We start from the raw sequence: 14,850 nt of genomic DNA on the forward strand, positions 1-14,850 counted from the left end.
ATAAGACATGCATTCTACTGCATACAGGATCTTGGTAATTCCCCTTTGCACCCACTCTAAACTTTCCACATCCTTCCTATACTGAAGCGAACAGAACTGAAAACAATACTCCAAATGTGATCTAACCAGAGTTTTATAAAGCTGCTACATTACTTCATGTCTCTTGAACTCACTCCCCCAACACACCATATATCTGCTTATCCACTCTATCAAGTTGTGCAGCAAATTTGAGGGACCTATGTCGATGGACCATAGATCCTACTGAACCTCCACACTGCTAAGAATCCTGCCAGTAGCCTTGTACTCTGACTTCACGCTCAACTTTCCAAAGTGTATCACTTCACACTTCTCTGAATTGAACTGCATCTGCCACTACTCAACCCAGCATTGCATTATGCCCTTCTTCCCATGTCCTTTTCTAGCTCTCCTAATTCCCTTCTTAAGCTCCCTCCTGGTTAAATTATAACTCTCTAGAGCCTTTCTGATCCTTGCTTCCCAAACCATAATTACGCTTTCTTCTTCTTCTTGACTAGGTGTATAATTTCCCCAGTCATCCATAGTTCTTTCACTCAACCATCTTTTCCCTGCTTCAATGGGACAAATGTATTCAGAACCCCATGCAAGTTCTCCGTAAGCAACCATCACTTTTCCATTACACACTTCCCTGAAACCATCCTAGTTACTGCCTCATGGCATCATAATTTGCCTTTCCCCAACTAAATACTTACCCACATCATCTGCTCCTATCCCTGCCCAAGGCAATGGTAAAAGTCAGGAAGTTGTGGTTATTATCTCAAAATGCTCACCCACCAAGAGATGTGACACCTGTCCAGGTTCATTGCCTAGTACCAGATCCAGTAAGGCCTCTCCTCTAATCGGCCTGTTCACATATTGTGTCAGGAATATTTCCCGGACACACTGAACAAATTCTGTCCCATCTAAACCTTTTGAACTAAGCAGGTGTCAATCAATATTAGAAAGTTAGTCAGTCATGCCAATAACCAGCTATTTTTGCACCTTTCCAAAATTGCTCCTCAGTTGTTATTGGGGGAGTGGGATGGCTAAAGATTGCTCTCAATAGAGTGATTGCTCCCTTCCTGTTTCTGACTTCCACTCACACTGACTCAGTATACAATCCCTCCACAAATTCCTCCCTTTCTGCAGCTGTGATACCTTCCCTGGGTAGCAATGCCACTCCACACCACCACCATCCCACCCACCTCTTTTACCTCCCTCCCTGTTCCTTGTGAAATTAAATCTCTGGAACATCCAACAGCCATTGCTGCCCTTGTGACAGCCAAGTCTCTGTAATAGCTACAGTGTCATAGTTGCATATACAGATTCGTGCTCTAGGTCCATTACCTTGTTCCTGATACTTAGCACATTAATGTTGACACCCTATCCACTGCCTATCATTCCTCACAGTCTCTCCACACTTTTTACCTACCTTTACACCAACTGCTCCATCATCTGACCTATCCCCCACCTTCTTAGTTTAAACCTTCTCCAACAGCTCTACAAGCTGTAATAACATCATGCTAACTGCTACACCGCCAAGTATCCTCCAAAAATTCCATCAGGCTTGTGAGGCATGATCTGACCCACACAAAGCCATGCTAGTTATTCCTAATCAGACTATGCTTCTCCAAATGCTCATAAATCTAGTCTCTAAGAAACTTCTCCAATTATTTCCCACCACTGAAGTAAGACTCACGAGACTATAGTTCCTAGGGTTACCCCTACTCATTTTCTTGAATGAAGGAATAAAATTTGCCACACTCTAATAATCTGTTTCTACTCCTGTGACCAGTGAGGAGGCAAAGATCATCACCAAAGCTGCTACAATTTCTTCCCTCATGTCCTGCAGTAACCTGGGGTATATCTCATCTAACCCTGGGGACTTATCCATCCTAGTGTTTTTCAAAGGTTCCAGCACTCATCATTCTTAATGTTGTCATATTTAAACATCTTAACATCAACTTCATTTAAGAATGAAGTAACAAAATTTGTGCTTAGAACAACAGAAATGAATATTGAAATTACTAAATATTTATTAAGTCTAAGTCATTGCCACAATGCCTGAAACCATCTCTTATCAGATTGGCATTGTATCTCATAAACACAAGAAAATCTGCAGATGCTGGAAATCCAAAGCAACACACACAAAATGCTGGAGGAACTCAGCTGGTCAGGTAGCATCTATGGAAAGGAATAAGCAGTCAACGTTTGGGGCTGAGACCCTTCATCAGGACTGGAAAGAAAGATGATGAAGTCAGAGAAGGAAAGGTGGGGAGGACAGGAGGAAAGAGTACAAGGTGGTAGGAGAGAGGCAAAGCCAGGAGAGGGGGAATAGGGTGAAATAAAGAGCTGGGAAGTTGATTGGTGAAAGAGATAAAGGTCTGGAGGAGGGGGAATCTGATATGAGAGGGTAGAAGACCATGGATGAAAGGGAAGGAGGAGCCCACCATGATGGGCAGGAAAGGAAAAAGGTGAGGGAGGGGAACAGAAATGGAGAATGGTGAAGGCATTGCACATCATTTAAATTAACCTTTAATCCCACATACATTACCAACACCAGAGCCTTTTACCGCTATAAAATGCCCAAACTCCACTTGCAATTTACCACACCTGCTGCTAAATCTCTGACGAATGCTTTTGTTATCTCAAAACTCAATGATTTCAGTGATCAGCAAACCAGCCTTCATCCTTTCTCCCAGCACAAGCATCATATCAATCCAAAGTCTGATCGCTGTACCCTAAATTGCATTGAATTTTGGTCACCACAATCCCTGGGTGCTCTGAGCAACACACAGAAAATGCCAGAGGAACTCAGGAACTCAGGGAGCATTTGTGGAGGGGAATAAACTGTTAATGTTTCAAGCTGAAAACCTTCCCAAATCATCAACTGTTCATTCCCGTCCATAGATGCAGCCTGACTCGCTGAGTTCCTCCAGCATTTTGTGTGTTGCTCAAGATTTCCTGCAGCTGCAGAGTCCCAGGGTTTGCTGAGCTGGACTGTGTTCTAACCTAGTAATGTTTTTATTTTGAAATTCCCACTCTCAATTTCAAACCCCCATATTGCTTAACTTGGTCCTAGTTCTTTAACCATCTAAAGTGATGCAACCATCTAGAACCATCTCTGTACTCCTCCTATTCTGACCTCTTGTACATGTCCAGTGACTGGCAGGCTTCCCTTTGACTGTCTGGACACGAAGATCTGGGGTTGGCTCCTTATAACTTTCCATCCACTTTGTTCCATCTTTAGTTGTCAGCAGATATTACATACACATCCTGGCTTTGGTGCCAGATTTAAGTACATAACCATTTACTTCTGAGACAAATGGTGCTATCAGCTAACATAACTCTCATTGGAAATAGAAATTAGAGCCCACAGATGTTGTAAACTGACATGAAACTACAAAATGCTGCTACTACACAGAACTGGCATCACCTTTCCCAGCTGGAACTCGCAATAGACGTTTTGCCAGAATTGGACATGTCAGATATTCTAATGAAATGCTGATGTTTAAAATGTAAAACTCTTCAGATTTTTTGGTATTAATAGATGTACCTTTCTAATAATTTTTGGTTCTCTACTAAAGCCACGTGATGATATATTAATGACATTATTTCATTAATTATTATTTCTTCTCCTTAGAAATTCTGATTACAAATCATTTGTGATATGATGGATTTGCATGGGAAGAGGAGCACGGGATTTTGTAGGGGTAATTCAAAGACCAGCTGTTGTTGCTGCCTGCTTTTGCTCATACTTGTTTGAAACGCTAGCATTTTCAACTACAGGTTGCTAGGAGTTTCCAGTTATGCTCTAGCTTGTTAGGTCAAATCAACATATGCTAAGAACAAAAACTGTAGCTGGTTTTCTGTCCTAGGCTCTCTTCGCGCTGATGGGTATTTGCTTCTAGCTGAGTGAACCAGGATCGGGAATTATATATTCAAATACTGGAAAGGGACTAAAAATACAGCAGGGTTTTAAGGGAATTCATCCACACTTAGTGCACCTCTGATGTAGCTGAACAATAATTTGATGTAATAAATTCATGTTTACTGGCAAATCAGACTACTGCATATCTCACTTTCCATTTAATGAAATAGGCAAGAATAAACAAAGATCAAGAGTTGGAATTAAAACTGAATTAAAATGTAAACATTAAATACAGAGGAAAAGCCAACAAGATTAATTGTTCCACCGCGATACAGTGAGGACAAGATACAACTAGGTTAAGTATTAGTTGTGTCGCATTACTTAATGTCACTTTGTTCTCTGATCATTATTACCCACCATAACAAGCTGTAATTTCTGGTTTTGCTTTGCCATTTTTAAAAGAACAGGCTCTTCCATAGATGAAGTGTATTTCTTTCAGAGCAGAACACCTTGAGGACGCCAGGGTTAAACTGAACTGCTCCACGGACACGTTGCAGTATACCTCGGTGTCGATATTGTTATAAATCCTAAACAATACGGTGAAACAAAGCGTTCGGGGTTTATATTTTTGAGTGCAGTTGAGAGCTTATTTACACGATAACTTACATTTAGATCAATCAGAAGATGTGGGAGAGCTGCCCCTTTTATTAGACTGTACATGCTCACTGTGATTTGTTTCCCCTCAGCTTGATCATTTCTACTTAAAGGAGAGGAGGGGGGGAAATCCTCCATTCTGAAAGCGCTGGTTGCCATGGATTTCAGTCAAACCTTCTCAATCACCGAGCACGTCCTCCGAGTGGCGTCAGAACAGTCTGTTGGAGGCGATGAGATTGCAGCCTGTTGGCTCTGATGCTCTTGTACTTTGCATACCATTTCCACTCGTTATACTTTATATGGGAAGACGCTGGTGTAAGGTGTAGTTGCAACGAGTTGTCGAGTAACAGCCCCGCAGTTACAAGTAACTTTAATCTCAGCTGGAGATCCGAAGAACTTTCTCCGCGTGGTATTAGATTAGCATAAGTGTAAGTGTTCACATATTAATTAGTTACGTTTTCATCCATGATGCGGTTATGTGTTTAAGGATGAACCGAGATGAGATCTTGTTGTTTCCTATGATTTAGTGTTGTAGTGGCAGCCACGGTGGCGATAATTCAAAGGAATCGATATTACAGGGTCAAAAACGGGAGCTCAACACGTTTTTGAAACTTTAAATTGGTCTTAGGACTGGGTGGTGACCAAGTGAAATATCTGAATTTTTGGTCCGTGCATTCGTTTTGCTTTTAGTTTTCTACTTCCAGTGAAATGCGTGTTTAATGTCCAGCGTGTGACTCCCTAAGCGATGTAACTCGATTAAACCATAATCATTTCGTTCAGTTTCCACTAAGTACAAACGCTCCACACCAGGAACTTGTCAGAACCACCGTTTTGTTGGCTGTTTTTGTTTAGTTGAGATACTGACTGTCCAGTTCATTTCACCCCTTTTCTCGAAGACGTTAAAGCTATTTACAGATTCTGCACAACCACAGCTTGTTCCTGATATGGTGGCGATGCTAATTAAGAATGTTGCGTGGCAGCTTGTAGTGGCAATGAATAGTGATTAATAACGAATCAATGCTTCGTAAAAAGACAAATGTATGCAACAGGTGAAAGTATGTATGTGTGTATATATCCGTGCTTTGTCTCGAATTATAAGGATAAGCATTGGAGGAGAATGTTCTTTAAAATCTAATTCAGATGCAGCAAAAGATGTTCAACCTGGATTGTATACGAGTTATATTTATTGATGCCATCATGGGATCACGCTGAGTTCAAAGGTCAATTTGACAAGATTATGTTGTCTTTAAAAAGTTTAAAGATGCCCAATATTGTCTTCTCGATATAACGGACGTGAGAATGTTTGTTTAGCGTGTAATTTAATCCACTGGCTGTCATTTGCATTGGACTGAAAATGTATGTTTAGCGGTAAATTCCGAGCATTCTAAGTTGGCCAGTTTGCAACTCCTTCTATGATTTGTGATTCAGTATTTTATTTCTGAAGTGGTCAGGCCCAGCGGAGTGTTGTATCCATTCATGGCACTGCAAGTCAATTTCTGCTATATTACCTGCTGACAGGGAGTAGGACCCGGTTCTGAACACGGAGTGGTTTCATCAAAACCTTCAGAAAGAAGCAGCTGCTCTGTAAAATATTAAAAAATACTCACCTCGAAGAAGTCTTACATAAAACAAATTCAGTTCTCTGGTTGTTTTAAACTGATTTGTTGTTCTGTTATTTTGTTTAAAGAAATGTTTACAATGCAGTTGAGATATAGTTGGAGGAGGGAACACCGCTCCTTTCCGCTGGCAGCAAGTAGATTATTGGCAGTGGGCAAAATTGAAAATATAATAACCTTTTACTGTAGTAAAGGCTGCCTTTGTCCAAGTCTTTTATTCAACATGAATAAATAAATGGTCAAGCAATGAGTCCTTCATTAATCTATTGTTCATTAATGGACCTTAATCATTGTGCCCAGATTTATTAGTTAGCCCCATAAATCAATACAATAATGCAATAAAATAAGTGTAAGAGTTAATCATTTCATGCTGTAGAAGATCAATCCAAGGGATGTACAGGTACGATGGATTGGATTTGTGTCATGATGTTGTGGACATGATCTTTTATTAACTTTTAAAGTGGTTAAAGTTAAAATATTGTTTCATATTTGGGAAATAACCTGTGTAGGTTGTGAATCCCAGGATAATCTTCAGCGGAGTAGAATTCATCTTTTCCACGGGTGATAATCATAACACAAATGATCAGTTAAGACCTGTTTGTGATATTTTTTAAGGTTAAAGGGCCACTTAGAGTTAACTTTCCACAGTTAATAATACCCTCCCATGGATTAATGTTCATGGTACTTTCACCCTCTTCTCTTTCTTATAGCTTGTGCCTGGTGATAGTGATGTGAGGAGATCCATCCAGGATGACTTTGCTGGCAGGTGACAGTTCGGACTATGATTACAGCGCCCTTAGCTGTGCTTCCGACTCCTCTTTTAATCAAGCAGTCTACAATGAAACACAAACTTTGAAAGGTGTTTTTTATAATAGAGCTCACCTCATTTCTCCTCAAGAAGACTTGTTTGGCAGTGCACTCCCAGGGGATCGCAAACATCATGTTGTAATAAATGTTGGGGGAATAAAATACTTATTACCATGGACCACACTGGATGACTTTCCTTTAACACGCCTAGGACAACTTCGATTTTGTCATACCTTTGATGAAATAATGAAAATTTGTGATGATTATGATGTGACATCCAATGAATATTTCTTCGATCGAAATCCAGGTGCCTTTAAAACAATACTGACTTTCTTAAGAGCTGGGAAGTTGAGACTTTTGAGGGAAATGTGTGCCCTTTCCTTCCAAGAAGAGTTGCTATATTGGGGCATCGAAGACGACAACCTGGAGTGGTGCTGCCGTCGCCGATACCTGCAAAAAATTGAGGAATTTGCAGAAATGAATGCTATTGAGGAAGATCTAGTAGAAGGTGAAAAGTTGGTTGATTTGGTAGAGTCATCGAAATGTAATCAATTCATGACAAAGCTCAGGGACATGGTGGAAAACCCCCAGTCAGGGCTTCCAGGAAAAATCTTTGCCTGTCTCTCTGTTATATTTGTGACGATTACTGTAGTTAATCTATCCATCAGTACCATGCCTGACCTCAGAGCAGAAGAGGATAAAGTAAGTTTGCTTTTATACATCATAGTGAATTAAATTTTAATAGTGTATGGTTAAACCACATTTATAAACAACTGTTAACTTCAAAATGCAAGACATAATTTAGCTTCAATGTTCAGTGGTATTATTCTAACCAATCATTTAAAAATAATGTATAGAAACTTAGCTCAGGCAAGCTTGTGGCAAAATAGTTATTGCATGTTCGTATATGGTGATAGCTTATTTTCTTAAAGTTCACTAATTATATAATAGCAAGTTTCATAAAGTCATGGACTGATGCAAATTAGGAAAAAGTCATTTGACCCATTGTTTGTGCTAGCTATTTAATTGTTAGTCCATTAACTCAGCTCCTCTACTTTTTCCCTATGGAGTTGTAACTTTCCTTTCAAATATTATCCAATTCCCCTGAACATTGTATTACATCTGCTTCCATTATGCTTTCAGACACTGCATTACAGATCACAAAAGAAACTAGGCAAGGAAATGTTAACTTTACATTAATTCTTTTGCCAGTCATCTCATATCTAGATCAACAAGTTCTAATGCTTCTGCCACTGAAAAATTTTTATTATATTATTTATATTCCCGTTATGTTTCATACTTCTGACCACTAAGAAAAAGATCTTTTGTGTTCAAAAGATAGTAACCCTAGCTGTTGAATCAATTTTATTGTCTTATGCGCAAGTGCATGCATGCTCAGGTACAATAAAAAGCTGACTGGCAGCACTATCACAGGTAAATAGCATCATATAAGCATTCACAAAAAAAAACATATAATATACACAAATTTTTACAAGGAAAGGGGTACAACAAAGTCCATTTTGGTGCAAAGTGATCAGAGTGGTCATAATGCTGAAGTGATGACTAGGGTTTTGGCAATTGGTTCAAGAACTGAATGGTTGAAGGGACATAAATGTTCTTGAACCTGGTGGTGTGGAATTCTCTTCCCTGATGGCAGCTACAAAAAGATGGCCATGAGTGGGATGGTGTGGATCTTTTATGGGGTCTGCCTTCTAGAGGCAGCAGCTTCTGTAGTTACTATCAATGGTGGGGAGAGATGTCCGCATGATGCATTGGACAGAGTATACTACGCTCTGCAGCTTCCTGCAGTGCATTTTACTGCACTCGAATTATCGTAATGCACTGGTAATGGTGCAATTAGTAAGGGCACTTTCAAAATCACCTCTGTCAAAGTTTGTTGGAGCTTTCAGTGACCAGCCAGACCTCTTAATCTCCTGCAAAAGTAAAGACACTGCTATCTTAATGAGAAGTGATTTCTCTATTTAAAAAAAACAAAAAATGAAGAGCATACAAATGTGTTCCTTCATTGTTAGTAGAGTTGTTTGATCATATTAACTATAACTGAGATTTTTAAAAACCTTACAAATGTACCTTTAAGTCCCGTTTAGAACCACAGAAATAAGCAGCAGAGTTGTAAACTTATTCAGCTCCATCATGGGCAGGATAGTATCCAGGATATCTTCAAGGAGTAATATCTCAAAAAGATGGCATCTATCACTAAGGACCCCCACCACCCAGGTCATTTAATTATTTAATATATATACTTAGTGTAATTCATGTTTCTTCTATTATTATGTGTTGGATTGTACTATTGTTGCAAAGACAACAAACTTCACGACATATGCCGATGATATTAAACCTGTCTCTGATTCTGAGATTGCTTACTTCCAAAACTAGTCCCATGTGAGCCTATCAATTAGCTTGATACTACTACAGCTCGGGATGTTCTGCAGTTTGGAGTTCAATTCTGGTACTGTTCTGTAAGGAGTCTCTGTACGTCCTCCCCATGGAATGCATGGGTTTTCTCTGGGTCCTCTGGTTTCCTCCCACAGTCTGAAGACATACTGGGCTGTTAAAATGATCATTGTAAGTTGTCCTGTGAGTAGGTCAGGGTTAATCAGGGTTGTGGGATTGCTGGGCAGCATGGCTCGGAGGGCTGGAAGGGCCTATTCAACACTATATCATTAAATAAAAGAACAACAATATAAACAATCATCACAAAACACTGGGGGGGGGGGTGGGGGGGGTGGTGAAGGCAAACATTCCAAAGAAACAGTGCATATTAGCACTCACTGAATTGACATTCAGATGATCAAAAACAGTGGTAACACTGGTCCTTTGGAAAACTCAGATGAGCTCTCACATAGAAATGGAAACTTACAAAATTACACATCAGGGATGAGGCATAAACAATATTTGGGACAGAGCATTTGTGATCACCACACATTCCATCACCAAATATTTTGTGCATGCACACATGAACGATGCCTTAAAAACATAAACATCAGAACCTAATTTGAGTTAGCTGTACTGTAATATAAAGCATTCCCATTTAAGTCATTTGAGATTCCAAGTTGGTTTTATTCCTTATACCTGCTCAAGGCTGACTCCAAAATTACACTTACTAATTTAAATATCAGTGCCAATATCTAGACAAATGATTCATATTTAAAAGTATGGAACTAGAATGCCTTCTGGTCTTCTCTTGCGTCTTCAAAAAGAGAAGTTGAGATTCAGACAAGTAACTGCACCCTGTAGAAAGAATATTACCCCATCCTGAGAGACAATCTAGAGTCAACTGATTCTGAGAAATTATATTTAATTGAGGCTATGTAGTTTAGATCAACATTATTTTTTTCTGTTTATAGCCTTCACACATTTCAAAGACATTTTAAGTGGGATCTGGGAATTACTGACAAGGCTTTATATTATTGCCTCTCTTTAAAAGCCCATGACAATAGGATGGTGGGCCACAGTCTTCAACCTCTACAGTCCTTATGGGAAAAGTTCTCCCACAATGCTGGTGGCCGGTTGATTTCAGAATTTAGACCCGACAATTGCTGTTGTGATTATCTCAAAATCAGGATGGTGTGCCTGTGGGAGGGGAAGCTGCAGATCTGGGTGCTCCCTGCTCTTGGTCCTGGTTGAGTACAGGCATTGCGGTAAAAACAAAAATTTCAAGTAGCACTCAGATCAGACAGCATCTATGGAGAAGAAAGTAAATGTAATATTTCAAGAAACCTATCAGGTCTTGAGAGTTCTTGGCAGGGTGGATAAGAAAAAAAAAGTTTTCTCTTATGGAAGAATATAGAACTGATGGAAAGAGTGCTAAAAAGATTTATAAGGCTGGTGCCAGGACTAGAGGGCCTGAGATACACGGAGGGGTTGGCCAATTTACTTCTTATGCCTTGGAATATCGGAAAATGAGGAATAACTTTATAGGAATGGTTTAAATCATGGAAGGTATAGATATGGTGGACAATAACAGTCCCCCCCCCCCCCAGGGTAAGGGAGTCGGTAACTAATGGGCGTAGTTTTAGGTTGAGAGGGGAAAGATTTAAAAGGCAACTTTTCATACACAGAGTAGTGAGGATCTGGAATGAACTGCAGATGAAGGTAGGCTTGTGGAGGGGCAGTGCTTTGAAGATATAGGCTGAATACAGAAAATTGGGTGGGTGGGCATGTGGTTGCCGTGAATGGGTTAAGCTGAAGAGACTGTATCTGCGCTGTATTGCTCTAGAAGTCACTGTTTAAAGATAACTGGTTACCCATTTAAGGCAGATGAGGAAAATGGAAGCAGAAACTTTTAATATTTTTAGGGTAGATATCTGACAGATCTTTGATAACCAATGAGTCATGGGTTATTAGGAGTATTGAGAATATGAAGCTGAGATCACAGTCAGATAAGACTATAAGTCCATAAGATATAGGAGCAGAACTTGGGCCCATTTGTCCTATTGAGTCTGCTCCACCATTTCATCATGGCTAATCCAGTTTTCCTCTCAGCCCCAATCTCTGTCCTTCTCCCGGCGTCCCTTCATCACCTGACGAGTCAAAAACCTGTCAACCTCTGCCTTAAATATACCAAATGACCTGGCTCCTCAGCCACCTGTGGCAACAAATTCCACAGATTCACTGCTCTTTGGCTCAATAAATTCCTCCTCATATCCATTCTAAAAGGATGCCCCTTTATCTGAGGTGTCTCCTCTGGTCCTAAGCTCCCCCACCATCAGAAGCATTCTCTCCACATCCACTCTATTGAGGCCTTCTAACATTCAACAGGTTTCATTTAGGTTACCCTCATACTTCTGAATTCCAATGAGTATAGGCCCAGAGCCATCCAATGCTCTTCGTATGATAATCCTTTCAATCATTTTTGTGAACCCCCTTTGAATCCTCTCCAATGTCAGCATATCCTTTCCTAGATAAGTGGCCCAAAACTGCTCATCCAAGTGAGGACTCACCAGTCTTTATAAAGCCTCAACATTGTTCTTATTGGATGGCATGAGGGGCTCACAGCTGCTCTAATGTGTATGTTTATATGCAAGGGAAAAGAGACCTGAAGCATAAGTGCTACTTTGTTAGTATTAAAAATGCTCACTTTGATCTAAGCACAACAAACACAGTTTTTTCCCCATAAGATGGGGGAGAATCTTCACTGGAGTATCATGGGAATACATTAACACCAAAGAGCCTGTTTCATCATGCTTTTAGATCATGGACGGCTTGTGCCTACAATCCTTTAACTAGCCTTTGTTTCATCTCTTTTGATACTTTTCATGCCTATTTAGGAAAAAGAGATTAAAATTTTAATCACCCCTTCTGTAATGAAAATCTCCTTCCTGATTTTCACATCTAATGCCCAAAGTTTAATTTTAAAGTTATTCACCCTTGTTTTGGGTTTCTTCAACAAAAGAAGAAATTTCTTGTTATTTAAGCCATAGAATCTATTTGGCATTTTAAGGACTAATTTCCCCAAACCTTCAAAATTCAAAGGAAAACAAAATATATTCTGTTGCTGTTCCTCAATTTAACACTTTGAATCATTCTGATAATTTTGTATTTATCTGATTGAAGGTTAAGTAACAAAGCACAAAACTGAAAAATGCATTGCAAATGGATTTGAGGTAAAGTGGTAAATAGAAGTATATACATTTTCTTCAGTTTTGTATTTTCATCCCCATTTATTAAAACTCAGCAGTTTATTAGACTAAATTTAGCTTTAACCTTGCTGTTTTGATCTTTGTGTGTAGACTACCAAATCGCTTAGTCACTAAGAACCTACTTTCACATTTCTTTCTTAGAATTAAAGCAAATAGATTCATAATTTCCCACAATAAGTCCTAAGTTTTGTAGTTATATCTATCAGTTAGTACAGTTATGTCACTTTGGAAACTCCACAGTCACTCATACAATTTACTCTACCTCCTTCCAGTGACATTTATGAATTTATGCATAGTATTCATTATTACTTCATCCTTGTCATAGATTACAGATTCTGATGAAGTGGATTGGAGGAAGATTTTATGGAAATATGAATATAGAGCGTGGAATATTTTAAATTTTATCAACTACTTCTAAAATATTACAAACCCATGTCACAAAGCACTTTGATTTCCATGCTCTTTCATTTTTGCTCATGAGGTTCGCCAACAGACAATATCCAATACCCTCTGGAAGGGTATGAAGTCAAAGTTCAGGAAACAACACAGCTTGGCTTGTCATGGGTAGTCATACATCTATGTTAATTCTTTCATTAGCTCATACTCTTTCAAGTGTTTGTTAATCTTTTTATTGCATACTTGATTTCAGTGTATTCTCTACAACTGATGAAAAAATGGAAGGTTTATTGTTTCTCTTTCCCTTCTGAAATAATGGAATGATATTTTTATCACAAAGGTACGATTCCTGAATTCAAAGAATTCTGAACAGTGAGTCCTAACAGAGCTGCAGTTCCCTAGCTATTTATTTGAATACTTGAGGCTAAAAACCATCAGATCATAGAGTATAATTGATCTTAAGTTCCTTTATTTCATCCATCACTTTTTTTAAATCCTGCTGTTTCGGTGGAAATAGGTTGGTAGAGGAACATAAGTTTATCCTTTGGTTTATACTTGAAATTAGACAGTAAGTTCAAAGCAATTTTTTTTGCCATCAGGGAAGTTCCAAGAATAGATTAGATGACACCCCATAAAGATACTGTGATCCAATTTTGCTTCAAATCATCAATTTTAATGATAACTTTGGGAGAGGCAAATACTGTAGATTAATGGTGGGATTTATAGATAGAAGCAAAAAAATTATTGAGGGGTACTGCTTTTGGGGAAAAGATACCTTTCATTAAATCTTGTCTGTTATGTATATAAATAATCTAGAACTGCATACTGTCCAGCCCTCGGAGTATTTTGAACCCAATATTTACATTTTGTTGGCTACAGTTATTTATACATTTTTACCCGCATCAAACTACTTCAGATACTTTTATGGCATTCCAGCTCCACTCCAGTTTATACTTCTTTTCTCACGACTACAGCTTTATTTGAATTTAACTATAATTGCCTCTCTACAGTATAAATTAAGGTAATTATTCATTTTGAAAAGATAAGACAACATTGTGTTGATTGAGCTGTGCCATGAGATGGATTTAAACAGGATCTGAATTCCCAATATCTCACTCATGCTGCCAGACTAGGTAAAAGTACAGAAGTACAGATTTAAAGTCTATTGATGAAAGCTTTAGTTTTAGGTAAAGTAACAGTGTAGACTGGATCAAATTTGAATTTTCTCAATTCATTCACACATTCAACCCTTTGCCAGAAATGTCTGCAGTTTATGCCAGGGCAGCTACAAAATAAATATGTCAAAAAAATAGAAGTAGATTTTATTGTTATTGTGTCTTTGAGCCCTTGAATCATTGAATGAAGCTTCTTGTCCTCAGTCTACGGCAGAGCTGCACTTGAGAACAGAAAAATTATTGATGAATAATTGTTGAACATCTCGACTGCTTGTTGTTTACTGCCAGCTTTTGGCCTACAGCAGATACCTGAGTCTCATGCACTCTTTCCAGTTGGGACCTCTTTATATTGCTTAAGGAAACTTTCCACAACACGTTTGACAAACTCTGTCCCCCCAGCGTTTTTACAGTACGGGAGTTCCATTTAATATGCGGGAAGTTAAAATCACCTACTATTGCATCCTTATTTTTCTTGAAGTCTTTCATGAGAGTCAGTCTCACTCAACATGGAAACGGGACACTCGATCCACAAAGTCTGCACTGACCATCAAGCTCTCATTTGCAATAATCATACAGTAATCTGATTTTACTTTCCTCACATCCCCTCAGATTCTACCAGTCACCCACCCACAAGGGATAATTTTCTAGTGGCC

General features: G+C 38.9%; 1 protein-coding gene across 1 annotated transcript in view; it reads left to right on the plus strand.

Moving 5' to 3' along the window:
* The first annotated feature begins 4,777 nt into the window (after nt 1-4,777).
* The window catches only part of LOC132399764 (potassium voltage-gated channel subfamily G member 1-like), a 30,971-nt gene continuing 20,898 nt past the window's right edge, over nt 4,778-14,850 (plus strand). Inside the window, exons 1-2 of the mRNA XM_059980488.1 lie at nt 4,778-4,968; nt 6,867-7,665. Of these exons, the coding sequence (XP_059836471.1) occupies nt 6,907-7,665 (759 nt within the window). The 5' untranslated portion in view covers nt 4,778-4,968; nt 6,867-6,906. The remainder of the gene's footprint in view (nt 4,969-6,866; nt 7,666-14,850) is intronic.

The sequence above is a fragment of the Hypanus sabinus genome, chromosome 9, assembly GCF_030144855.1.
Source record: "Hypanus sabinus isolate sHypSab1 chromosome 9, sHypSab1.hap1, whole genome shotgun sequence".
NCBI lineage: Eukaryota > Metazoa > Chordata > Chondrichthyes > Myliobatiformes > Dasyatidae > Hypanus > Hypanus sabinus.